Source organism: Papilio xuthus, unplaced genomic scaffold (genome assembly GCF_000836235.2).
Source record: "Papilio xuthus unplaced genomic scaffold, Pxut_1.1 DF826949.1, whole genome shotgun sequence".
Taxonomy (NCBI): domain Eukaryota; kingdom Metazoa; phylum Arthropoda; class Insecta; order Lepidoptera; family Papilionidae; genus Papilio; species Papilio xuthus.
This window is the reverse complement of record NW_013531700.1, coordinates 2,206,160-2,219,419: the sequence shown is the minus strand read 5'-3', so window position 1 is coordinate 2,219,419 and position 13,260 is coordinate 2,206,160. Positions and strand designations below refer to the sequence as shown.

General features: G+C 33.1%; 1 protein-coding gene across 1 annotated transcript in view; it reads left to right on the top strand.

Moving 5' to 3' along the window:
- NGR-A25 (neuropeptide receptor A25) overlaps nucleotides 1-12,615 on the top strand; it is a 14,606-nt gene extending 1,991 nt beyond the window's left edge. Inside the window, exons 2-7 of the mRNA XM_013315933.1 lie at nucleotides 9,678-9,768; nucleotides 10,114-10,313; nucleotides 10,971-11,112; nucleotides 11,301-11,404; nucleotides 11,688-11,871; nucleotides 12,321-12,615. Coding sequence (XP_013171387.1) covers nucleotides 9,678-9,768; nucleotides 10,114-10,313; nucleotides 10,971-11,112; nucleotides 11,301-11,404; nucleotides 11,688-11,871; nucleotides 12,321-12,615 — 1,016 coding nt within the window. The remainder of the gene's footprint in view (nucleotides 1-9,677; nucleotides 9,769-10,113; nucleotides 10,314-10,970; nucleotides 11,113-11,300; nucleotides 11,405-11,687; nucleotides 11,872-12,320) is intronic.
- The last annotated feature ends 645 nt before the right edge of the window (nucleotides 12,616-13,260 follow it).

Here is a 13,260-nt window from a genome sequence, read left to right as displayed (position 1 = left end):
TGTTCTACATAGAAACGGATACTTCCTACTGGAATCTAGGACACTAATAAGATCCCTAGGGATTCTAATTTACGAAGCGCAAGGGTGAACAACACAGTTTCTCATATGGCAACATTTAATTAAAATATAAATTAGAATTAGTACAATATTAAAAACGCAATATCTTCTAAACTAATTATCCTTCGAGTTTTTGAACAAAATAATTTTATAGAAAACTAGCTGTCGCCCGCGACTCCGTCCGCGCGGGATTAAAAATAGATGTTGGCCGATTCTCAGCCCTACTCAATATGATCACAACATTTCATGAGAATCGGTCAAGCCGTTTCGGAGGAGTATGGGAACGAAAATTGTGACACGAGAATTTTATATACATATAAGATGTTATCATCTTCCTTGTAAGATACCTAAAACTAGATAAATTTGAAAACTCTGAATGTTACCCCAAAAATAGATACGTGTTTTAACCCTTTGAACGCCGGTGAAGGTTATTGTGAACGTCAAAGTGGTTTTATGTTTTATCATAAATATGTATCACCACAATACTTTCGGTTTACGTATTTTGTTATTTATTGCACAACAACTTATTTCATATTTCTCATTATGTTTTCAATAACCATGATATGTCTAAAATCCATGTCTAATATCCACGCGGACGGAGTCGCGGGCGACAGCTAGTTTAAAATAAAATTTATTCGAAACATTGTTTAACATTTACATTAAAGCGCTCTATTTTTTAACAGTTTAAAATATATTGCAAATTTAAATTATAAAACCGTACATTTCTTATAAAATAAAGTATACATTGCTTGACAGTTATTAACGGGTTAATCAGCAGTTCCTTCTTAATTAATTAACCAGATGTGAGAGCTGGGAGTTTATTAGCGGTTTCACTGAAGAAAATACTGGGAGTACATAAAAGTGTTTTAAATGAAGTCTTAATATATCTATTTTATTGAGTACAAAGACTTTTAAGTAAACTATACGTTTTTTAACTATATACGTCGTATTTTTACTGCGTCTGGTTGAGAATTCATGATTTCAATTTATAGTAGAGACTAAGTATTTTTTAACTAAGAAATACTTACGTATCACTTGTATTATGTGTAAAAAAGTTAACTTAGTGATGAACTTAACTTTAGATCTGTTTATATCTCTTCTGAATTAATTTATTTTTCGGCTTACATAATTTTGTAGTGTTAGAAAAAGTCAATCTCACAGTTGACTGACTTTAAATTTACTATAAAGTCTAAAAGATGTGCTTTCGTCTAGTCTAGGGCTTTATCGTTTATTTTAGTCACTTTTACGATGTTTCCGTCCTTCAGTTTTTTCGTATTAACTTTTGTAACAGCTTTTGTAAGAAAATCAGTCCACAAACATGTTGACATTGAACTACTGAATTTTAGTCACAACGTGAAGATGTACTTAGTATATGTTAAATAAATAGAAATAGAAGTCGAATAGGAAGCGATTTTTCTATGAGCTAAATAGCAATAAATTGTTGATATGACATAATCTATAAAACCGATCGACCGATATACAATTTCATACAACTTTGTCCCCCCATAACTTTCAAATTCATCTATTAAGGTGTCACTGGAAAACTTTGACCTTTGTCATGTGATATCATTCCGACGTTCTTACGATGAAGGAAAACATCGTGAAGTATCCTGCACATATCTGTGAAGAAATTCACAGATATGAAGTCAATCCGCATTGCGCCAGCGTGGTCGACAATGGCCTAGTCACCCTTACTTAGGGTAGGCTCCGAGCCCTTCAGTGGGGATATATAAGTAAGCGGATGATAATGATATACGAGTAATTTATTGAGCAATTATTAAATCAATGTTTATACGCAGAAATGACTATATTTAATGTTCTTTGTATTCGTAAAAATGTCGATATTTATGAGTATAAGACAATGAAATTATCATTACCTCATCAAATATCATAGATAACGACTTTTCTTATGTTTTATTTATGTCTCATCTTACTATATCTCATTCAACTCGTGTTATGAATAATGCAATTTATCGAAACATAATTTTGAAGTGTTCAAAAAGTAAAATAAATAATAATCTTTTGATTTTATTTTGAAAAAACCCAATTTTTTGTTAGACTCTTTATGGTCGACTAAAACGAAGATATGTATAACTTAAAAAAAAAAACTATTTATTTCTGGTTATAAATATAGGCCATTTTATTGATAACTAGTTGTCGCCCGCGACTCCGTCTGCGTGGAAATATAAAAAAAATATATTTAGATAAGTTAAATAAAAAGCAGATCTTCAAGGCATAAATTCGAAAAAAAGAATAAATAGTATCCTATGTCCGACTTCTGGCTCTAAGCAACCTCTTCACCAGTTTTCAGCCATATCGGTAGAGCCGTTCTTGAGTTATAGTGTAACTAACACGGCTTTCTTTTATATATATAGATATTTTTATGGTAGTTTCTAAGTTTATTCTTTCCATAAAAATATATAAAAAATAATCTGTCCTCTTTATAATATTGGTACAGATTTACCGTCTTATTACCGAAGCTGAAGCTATTTGCTTAAAGAAAAAAGTACTTATTTGTTGAAATAAAAAATCACCTAATCAAAGTTGCGTAGTAACTAACTTATATATAATATAAAACTTCAAGCATTACTTTCTTACTTAAGGGTTTTATTTTCCTCGTCTTCCTCGTTTTAGCCATGGGATATCATTTCCTAGCAATTTGGCTTACATACAAATTGCCGTAAGACAATAATAAATGACGCGTAAACCAATTTCTTTTTCACTTTTTGTTTTACTTCCCTTACCAGTAAATGACTCGGGACATAAAAAGTTGAGAATGTATTCCATTGCCGAGTATAAAGTGTGAATGAACATTGGTGTTAGGTAATTTTGGTGCTTGCCAAAATACGTTGGCAACATTACAAAAGGAAAACAACGTGATTCGTGTGATAATTTCTATGGTCAATTCTCGGCGAGCGACAGAGAGAAACAATGAAATTCTAATCTACGAATTAAAACTAGTTGCGACCGCTACGATAGCGTAGACATGCGCTACGCCGTAGGCGATTGCTACGGAATGCTTAGTAACTTAATACAGCGGGTCCCGTATGCGATGTAGGTTAAAAGGGTCAATTCAATATTCTTTATAAAACGTGGGATGAAAGTTTACGTTGGGACGTTTTCAAAGTAAGAAATAGCATAAAGTATTGTTTCGTTGAATAATAATTTAATAACTGATTTAACCATGCAAAACAAAATTATGAGTATCGATTAAATGGTTTAGAAGTTCAGTCGCACACAGAAAAAAAAATTGAGTTAGTACTCACAATAATGGCCTGTTTTTTTACGTTACTTGGATGCAAATATCTAGAACTCATTGTATTATAGTCACAATCTTATTTGTGGAATTTATTAGAAACTTTCTGTCTGTATCAGTTCGTGTTGTCCCTCGCAAGAATTCCAATATTACAAAGAAATTCAGCCTTAGTTTCGTTAATATAATGTTTTCTAATACCACAAGAATGACTATTGGTTTATTTATTTAGGAATTTATCTACAAATAAGTATTTTTTTAAATCTTACATCTCAGCATATAAATACAAAGGTAGGGTTTATTTTATTACTAGGTGATATGCACTTTCGTGAACGTGGAATTAAAAAAAAAGCCTAAGTTACTCCTACATACATAAGCTACTTTCCATTAAATGTCCTGTCAAAATCGATCTAGCCGTTTCGGAGATAACCCGTAACAAAAGCACACACATTCCTGTATGTGTGACAGACAAATAAAAAAAAATTGCTTTACGTTTTACGTAATGCAATATAATGATATTTTTTATATACAGACACGTCAATTTTATTTCTATATTACTGTCTATAGATTTTTCTAAGTTCAATTTATGTGGAAAATTAAGATTATTCTAAAAGTAGACATCGATGTTTTGAAAGAAAAATATAAAAGCACACATTCAACGAAGGCTTTATATTACGTAGAATTGACTTAAAAATTAACAGCAAGTACAAAAAAAACAACACACATTCTGCTAACTGACAGATAAATGGGAATTGTTTTCGATATTTGTTTATGACAGATAAAAAATCAACATAAATTTGACATCATATAATTGCTAGATGGCGTTGTAATTAAAGACCAATTCCTTCAATGTATCGATACATTAATATTTAAAAATGTTCACTAAGTTTTCGTTTGGTATTCGAATTGGCAGTTATTTGCGACGATAGAATGTATTCAGCGTGTTAGCAAAAGCTATTGCAGTTCGCTCGAACGTGACAAGGTCCATGAAGCGTGAATAACAATTTGTTTTTAGTGACATCCCTGATTGGATTGTGAAAAGTGACATCTATTATGACCTCTTTTCTATCCAACAAGAAATGCAAACCCATGCCATGAGATAAACTAAAAAAAACTTCTTATCGTTGGTTTCTGACACTAGAATTTCTGTTTAAAACATACCGTTATCCTTGTCTTTGACAAACCAGAGATGAAAATATGTTTTAAACGGAGATTTTGTTTTCAAAAACCTATATTTATACCAAAAATATCGATTCTTGTAATATGAATCTGTATATGACAGTAAGAGAGTCCTTTAGTCTAGATTTTGTATGAAAAATCTACATTAAGAGGCCTCTCAGTGTTGTTATAGCACTTTTATACGAGTTTTCATTAGTAATTAAAATACAAAAGTCTCGCCTACAATAATTGACCTTGTGTACGTCTACCATATTATGACCTCGTCTACGTATCTACTTTATATTTATATCGATAAATTGATTTTATTTTTCATAGTACTATTATATTCAGAAATAATAAAGTAATTTTTTTTTATATCATAAGGTGGCAAACGAGCGAGCGGCCACCTGAAATCGCTGAAATAGCGAAGTGACCGTTGCCCATAGACATACGCAATTTCATATGCGTTGCCTACCTTTAATCGACGGAGGAGAGGATGCACTGAATGAATACATTTTCCCCTTCCATGCATCCTCTCATCCGGAAAGTCCACTTCCACTTCTCATCCTTTACCTATGAGAAAAAGGGTAGGAAGGAAAAGAGGACTAAATTAGGCCTCCGGAACGAATTCTTTTTGCAGACATTTTTCCTAGAACTTTCCAGAACGATGAAAAATTTATAATATTATGTTCAAGTTATTGCAACCAACACTCTACAATTTTATTTCAATTGTACTAGCTGTCGCCCGCGACTCTGTTCGGAATTAAAAAAAAGAACTTAATTAGTAGTCCAAGTGTTCTTTCAGACTATGTTCTACATCCATGACAAATTTCAGCCAGATCCATACAGCCGTTTTGGAGAAACTCTAACAAACATCCATCCAAATATTCGCATTTATAATATTTGTAAGATATACGAGTACATAGAATTGAAATGCTTGTCGTGAGTCATATTAAAATTACTGTTGACACATATAAGAGCTCATCTCGTCTGTTGAAACAAGATAACTAATAACATTACTGAACAGATTTTCATATGGTTACAAAAGACGGATTTATGAGGATGCTGGATTCATTTGTGTTCTATATAAATGAACTGTAATAAAATTATTTTATACATTTATTAAAAGTTTAGTTTTAATATATCAGAAAATATAGCGTAATGTATCTAAAGACCCGAAATTAAATAAAAAAACGATTGTAAAGTAATGAATTATCAAGTTACTCCAAATTAGTTATCTTCTTACTAATATAATATATGCGAATGTTTACATGTTAGGATGTTTGTTCGTAGGTATCTCCAGAACGGCTCAACTGTACTTATTTATTTATTTTTGGTCCACGCGGACGGAGTCGCGGGCGACAACTATATAATTTTAAAAACAAGTGAACTCGATTTCATCTTTTAAAAGCTGTTTAGGATATTGGAGGTCACAGTAAAGAGGAATTTCCTCTTGTTTGTCCAGCAAAAATCAGATATTAAAATGATCCTCTTTGGCTTTTTCGACATCCATAAATTAACATATATTTCCTCGTCGGTTAAGGTTCCCATACACGGAGCGCTTAAAACAGTCGGTATCGACAACTTCAGACGGTCAGCATATGGCCTTCTGCATTTTCTGCACACTACAACTACAAGCTTCATGTATGTCCAACGTCAATTGCTGATAGTCCTACACCGACTGCATTAAACGGTCCGTGTATAACTTTTTTAAGTCGTAGACTTCCTCTAATGACGCTGCCATTCACGTTTGCAATTTAAATTTTCCCCACGTCTCTTTCATTATTTAACCTTTCAAAATAGCAACCCACGAGCATAGAGAGGAAATATTGCTCTTCTTAGAAACATTACTAATATTATAATTGCGAATGTTTGGATGGATGGCTGCTTGTTAGTGTCAATGCATGGATCTTGCTGAAATTTGGCATAGATGTAGAACATGGCCTGGAAGAACATATCGGTGAGCAATTGTTTTTTTTTTTAATTCTGCTCGGACGGTGTCGTGAGCGACAGCTAATAGTGGCAAATATTTATAAAAAAAAATATCATCTCAGGATCAATAATCGATAGTTAGGATTGTGACACAATGACCTAAATTGGTACATCCGAATGTTACAGTTTGGGAGATAGTTTTTGCAAGCAAAGTATTTTAGTTTATGATAGTAGTCGAATCCTAACATATACATATATTCAAGGTTCCTTTTATAAACTGAGATGTTAACAATAATTGACCTCGTTTTTGGTTTATGTTGTCTATTGTTTTATAAATATAATATTTTTATTTGTTTTTTATATATTTTTTTTATATTGAATAAGTTGGACCACGACCCCACCTGATGAGAGTGATGATGTGCTCGACAGATGGTACGCGATAGCTTAGTAAATGCCTATTCACTCTACTCTTGAAGGATTCCAGGTCATACATACGTATACAATCTCTTAAATTATTTTAGGTTGTGTTCTCAATCATCATCATCATCATCAGCTCACTATACGTCCCCACCGCCCTCGGTAACTCGCTAACTTAGGGTAGGCTCCGAGCCCCTGCTCGGAGCCTACCCTAAGTTAAGGGTGATTAGGCCATAGTCAACCACGCTGGCTAAGTGCGACTTGGTTGACTTCACACATATCTTTGAATTTCTTGTCAGATATGTGCAGGTTGCATCACGATGTTCTCCTACACCGCAAGAACGTCGGATAAATGTACATATGTAAATCGGAAATCGAAAAAAACTTTGGTACATGGCGGGATTCGAACCCAGAACCTGCAGATTGCAAGTCAAGTGCTTGATCACTGAGCCACCGACGCCTAGTTGTTCTCAATATTTGTTACTAATGTTACATGAAATAAATACGTTATTATTAATAATATATGACAGATTAAAACTGATTTAATTTAATACTATATGTAGTAATTATAACTGCAATTGATTACCCCTTTCCGCTCCAGTGGAGTACATGAAGTAAATTCATTAAGGGAGTTGACAGTTTCAAAGCTATTCGCGATACATAGTTCTTGTATGTGGCACTAATTAAATAAAAGCTAACTTGCGACTACCCAACAGTTATACTACACTGATGGAATCTAACGTATGACTTTCATTTGAAAAGTTTTTTTTTATAAAATTTTCAGATATTAATACTACGAGTAACATTTTTAATTTTAAAACTTATACAGCTTTCAAATATTGTGTCATGGATTATAAAATACTAGATGTCGCCCGTGACTCCATCCGTGCGGTACTAAAAAAAACTTATTTAGTAGCCAGTGTGTTCTATCAGACTATGTTCTACATCTATGCAAAATTTCACCGAGATCCGTTCAGTAGAGCAGTAGAGTTCTTTAGACACCTTTAAACATCCGTCCATCTACCCAAACATTTGCTTTTATAATATTAGTAAGATTAATTGTTTAATATAAAACATTAGAGAAAAGTAATTTGCAAAAATCTCTTAAAGTTACGCGTCCATTGTCCCGCACCGGACACACCGCACTCACGGATGCGGGGGGCGCGAATGATGGACGCACCTCTATGTCAAATCATACAAAGCAAACTAAAATCCGTTGCGGGCCGTCCGGTGTGGTCCAATGAACGAGTACCTTCACTCAATTAATAGGAGAGTAATTTATTCTATAAATTAAATGACTTTACTTTGATGAGTCAGGCTTATTCACGTTCTTCACCGATATAGCGCTGTTATTTACAGTTGTTTGTTTTTATAATACTTATCAATATCGATTATAACTTTAAAATTAATGAAAGGACTACATCAGATGCAGCGTTGGATAATAAAATACACACCACACGTTCGTCAGTAGCGTTGCTCAGTTTTTTCTTTTATATCACCCATATTATAAGCAGACGGTTACATCGAGACAGAAGATAATCCCTTTTAAGGGATCAGAAAATCCGTATGTTTTAGTAACATTTGTTATAGGTTTTTTTAGCGGATTTTAAAAAGTAGGGTATTATCAATTCGTCCGTTTTTAGGATACCTCGAAAGAAAACGGAACCTTATAGGATCACTTTGTTTTCTGTCCGTCTGTCTGTCAAGACCTATTTCATGTGTTAAGGAAGAAGAGAAATTTCTTACTTTCGAGACTGTTTGTGATATTACTTTGTTACTTTTTAGTGCATTTTGTTTAACAATGTTTTTTTTAAAATGTTTTTTTATGAAGTCGTCTTTTTTTCCTATAATAAAACTAGTGGTCTAAGATGTCCTTAGCGTGGGATTAAATGAAACTTACTAGATTTTACGCTAGTCCAGACTTTAATTTATCTCAGTTGCAAGTTTCATCCAGATCTATTCATTTGTTCTGGAATTACGTGATAACAAAGATCCAAGCTACTGCTTTTATAATTTTAACTGGTAAGATTAAGAAATGAGATCATTTGTTTGTATCGGATAATTTTAAAAACTACTAAAGCGTTTTGAATTTAAACTCAATTTAAAAAGTTACATTTTTAGTGGAATAATTTATATTTTGATTTTGTATTTATATTTGTCGACAACTTCAAAGTCCGTATCGTAATTAGCTTTGTAAAGACATTAATCATTAAGGGATCTGATTTACTCAATTTCATTGACAATCAATGAAGGTCGGACCCGCATTTTGGTCCATGTAATTGAATTAATACGTCACTTGGAAGACGGAATTTATTCGATATTTGATTAATTACATTTCAAAGTGGAAATATAAAATAAAAAAGTTTTAGGAAAGCTTTTAAAGTACTCTTAAATCAACACCAAAGAGGATGTTATGAATAAAATTTAAAAAGATTTACTTCGAAACTTAGGACGTAAAAGACGAATGAAAAATGATTACACGGTTACTATTAGAGTTGCGACACTCTAAAAATGTGATATTAAATCTAGTAACTCGAGTATGTTTAGATTTATAAGAAAGGAAAAGTTTTAGATATAGTAAGTAGTCTTAGTTACAGATATTAGATCTTTAATGTATTGTTAATTATAATGAGGAAGCTCTGGTACAAAAACATATCTTACTAATATTTTAAATGCGGAAGTTTCGATGGATGGATGTTTGTTAGAAGCTATCTCCGGTACGGCTTACGTATCTTGATGGCACAGATGTAGAACATAGTCTGGAAGACCACATAGGCCACTTATTAAGTTTTTTTTTAAATTCTGCGTTGACGGAGTCATAAAGCTTTTAAACATTTAACTTTTAATATCTTATTTGCAGGTCTTCCTAACGATTTGTCCGTGTACTGGCACCAATATCCGTATAGTTTGGGTCTCGTGTTCTGCAAATTACGAGCACTTATATCCGAAGCGTAAGTTTGTGCAAATAAAATTGATTTTGTTGTATAGAAAAATATGTCCGGAGGCGTAATATTAATCAACTTTCACTTCCCACTCTTTTCTTACAAGGATGGGAAGGGGATTTCATGAAGGAGGTGACGCATAGGAAGGGAAATATTCTTTTTCTGTGCCTCTAATCAGCCGTTAATTAAAAGTAGGCAACGTATCTGCAATTGAGGATGTCTATAGGCAGAGATTGCTTCACGAATTAGGCGTATTCAAGTGGCTGCTTGCTCGTTTGCCACTTTATTATTCAAAAAAATATACTTGTATGTTTTTCGTTAAAACTTTTTCTTAATAATAATGAATGTTTTCAGGGCAACTTATGTGTCTGTGTTGACAATATCTGCGTTCTCATTGGAGCGATATCTGGCTATATGTCACCCGCTGTATTTGTACGCGATGGCGGGATTGACGCGAGCATCACGGATCATCCTTATCCTGTGGTTTATCTCCTTCCTGTGCGCATCACCGTTTGCTGTCTACAGCGAGATCAGCTATAGAGATTATCCACCAAGTAAATGAATTATAATTGGTAAAATAGAGACGGTTTTTTATGGAAAGTTTAGGACATTAAAAGACTGGGTTTCTAATGAAACATAAATACAAAAACATAATATCGTCCCTTTCATTGTCTTTAAGAAAATAGAGATAGAAAACTACTTTATAATACGAAAGCCTTTTTTAATACTATCGCCTTTCAATTTGCATAATGTTGTAAGGAAATAGAGTATATTAGTATGATGGTGACGTAATAAATAACGACGTTAGTTTTAGGAATATTTTCACTTATTAGTGATACCGCTATTTAGAGGTGTTCTTTATGTTAATAAAAGACGATTGCTGTGAGACAACAGAACTGTTCGACTATAAGATTTATTTCGGTCACCTACACACTAACCATGGACGTAAACTATTAACAAAACTGCCACTTAGAAATACTTTTGTCTATTAGTTTTGTTAAAGCAAATTAATGAACTAATGTAGACGTTCATTCGTAAAGATTATTGTAAGACTCCATTTGACCTTTGTCCAGTGAATTTAGGTTATGTTCTTAATTTTGGCGCCATTATTATAATGTTTATCTTCGACTCTCTTATAAGAAATATACTTAAGTTATACTTTAAGGGTTTTCTTAAGTTATACTACTATAGTTTAAATTTGTTTTGTACAGATTCAGGCAACATGTCGCTGAATTCCGCATTCTGCGCGTTGATGGCTCCGTCACCTCTTCTAGAACTAAGCAGTATTTTCTTCTTCTTTGTTCCTGCTGTTCTTATTCTCTGCCTTTATGTGACTATTGCGTTACACATCAGGTAAGAATTTTATTTATCTACATTTCAAAGGTGACAAGTGACATTTTACAGTGTGCCTAGCGCCTCTGTCGGCAATAAAGTGCACCAAATATCTCATACTTGTTTTAATATTATTGAATGTTAAATATAACGAAATATTATAAAAAATAAAATAAATCTTTATTAAAAATTTATTCTTATATTTTTAGGTCAACAAAGGTAACAAAAAAGTCAAAAATTGGTCTTTTAAATGGTCACGTGCACGGAGAAACAAAGCAAGCCAAATCAAGAAAAGCGATTATCAGGATGCTTGGTAAAAACAAAAGATATATATTTATCTTTACTAGAGCTTAATAAAATCTGATAGCCAATTTAATTATAATTAACATATAATATGTTAAAAATTTAACTTCTCGATTATTATAAATTTTATGGAGCTCCAAATCCATGACTGATCGAGGAAAATGGAGAGTTTAATGTCGGAGGCCAAGGCCCATTTCCTTCACCGTAGTTAATTAGTTCATTAGTTGCTTCTCGAACAAAAATCGACCCTTAAATATCGTGCTATTGGTTTTAATAAAGTCTTTTCTTTACAGTTGCTGTTGTGGTAGCATTCTTCGTGTGCTGGACGCCTTTCCACTTCCAGCGATTGTTCTACATCTACGGTTACGATCTACCTCAGTTCCACGTTATCAACGAACATCTTTTCAACGTCGCCGGGGCTCTTTACTACGTGTCTGCTACTGTTAATCCTATTTTATACAACGTTATGAGTGCCAGGTACTTTAGATTGATAAAAGTAGTTACTTATGCCCCTGAATTAATAAAGAATCTCGTAAGAGAATCAGTGACGCTTCAATGTGAAGCGTCAATAGCCTAATGATTAAGGGTACGGGTTTCAGATCACGAGGTCGGAGGTTCGAATCCCGCCATACGACTATTGTCGTAAACCATGTAGAAGTAAAAGCATTAAGCTTCATTTAAATCGTACAAGAAATATTAGTAAATAAACAAAATCTGCTAATAATTTATTTTAAAAAAAATTATGTACAGGGAGCGCGCGCAATGCGATACTCCCAAAACAAGGCCATATTACTTAGAGATTTACTTTGTCTTGTTACGTTCACCCACAGTCGGTGACATTGGTTTGTACCCATATAATAGAGGGTTTCCATTGCCGTTGCCGTCAGTAGAAACCAAAGTTAATCTAATATTGTTATTGTCCGTAGGTACCGTACGGCGTTTCACGAGACATTACTATGTCGTAAACGAAAGCGATTGGATTCAAGAACATTGGATAACACATGTCGAGACACTATCGAATTCTCTACTTATAACAAATCAAAGTATAAGAATCGTGACACACGAAATAGCATTGCTGTCAACAAAGTAGATTTTATAAAAGAACCGTCGCCATTTTGTGTCAGTGAAGCGATCAAGGTCGCTGAAACGGCCGCTTACTTCTTTAGTAAAGATGAGAAGAGAGTCAACTTGAATGGTGAAACAATCAATGAATTTAATTGAATTAATATATACATTGAGACATATTGTCATCCCGTTCATTCTCTTTGAAAAAAAAAGGTGATAACTATATGTGTCATATGTCACTCTTGTCGAAATCAACAGTGAAAGAGTATGTATGTATCGAATCTCAAATGAATCAATCGAATATAATTAAGTTGTTAATAAGAAATAGTCTTTAGAATTAATTTTATAAAGTTAAATTACGATACTTTAAAGTATTGCTGTTTAATTTTAAATGAAAACACGCGCGACGTCGTCCGCCTGAAATTAAAAAAAAGTAGTTGTCTATGTATTCTTATAGACTATATTCTACATCTTTGCCTTTCAGCGTGATCTGTTAAGTCGTGTTGGAGATGCGTAACAACCATCTATCTTAAATATAGCATTTATAATATTAAACTAAGATAATAGGATTGTCATCAATTTTTTTTTTATATCATAAGGTGGCAAACGAGCGAACGGCCACCTGAAATCGCTGAAAAAGCGAAGTGACCGTTGCCCATTGACCGTTGCCAATACTCTTCAGAATAGAAATGTAACTTAATTGTAAACTATTAATTGTATTAGTGTTTTATGGTAGTCAATTTAATGAAGTGTATGAAAAAAGTGAATTTAAGTTATTTAAAAAACATGCTAAATTGCTCA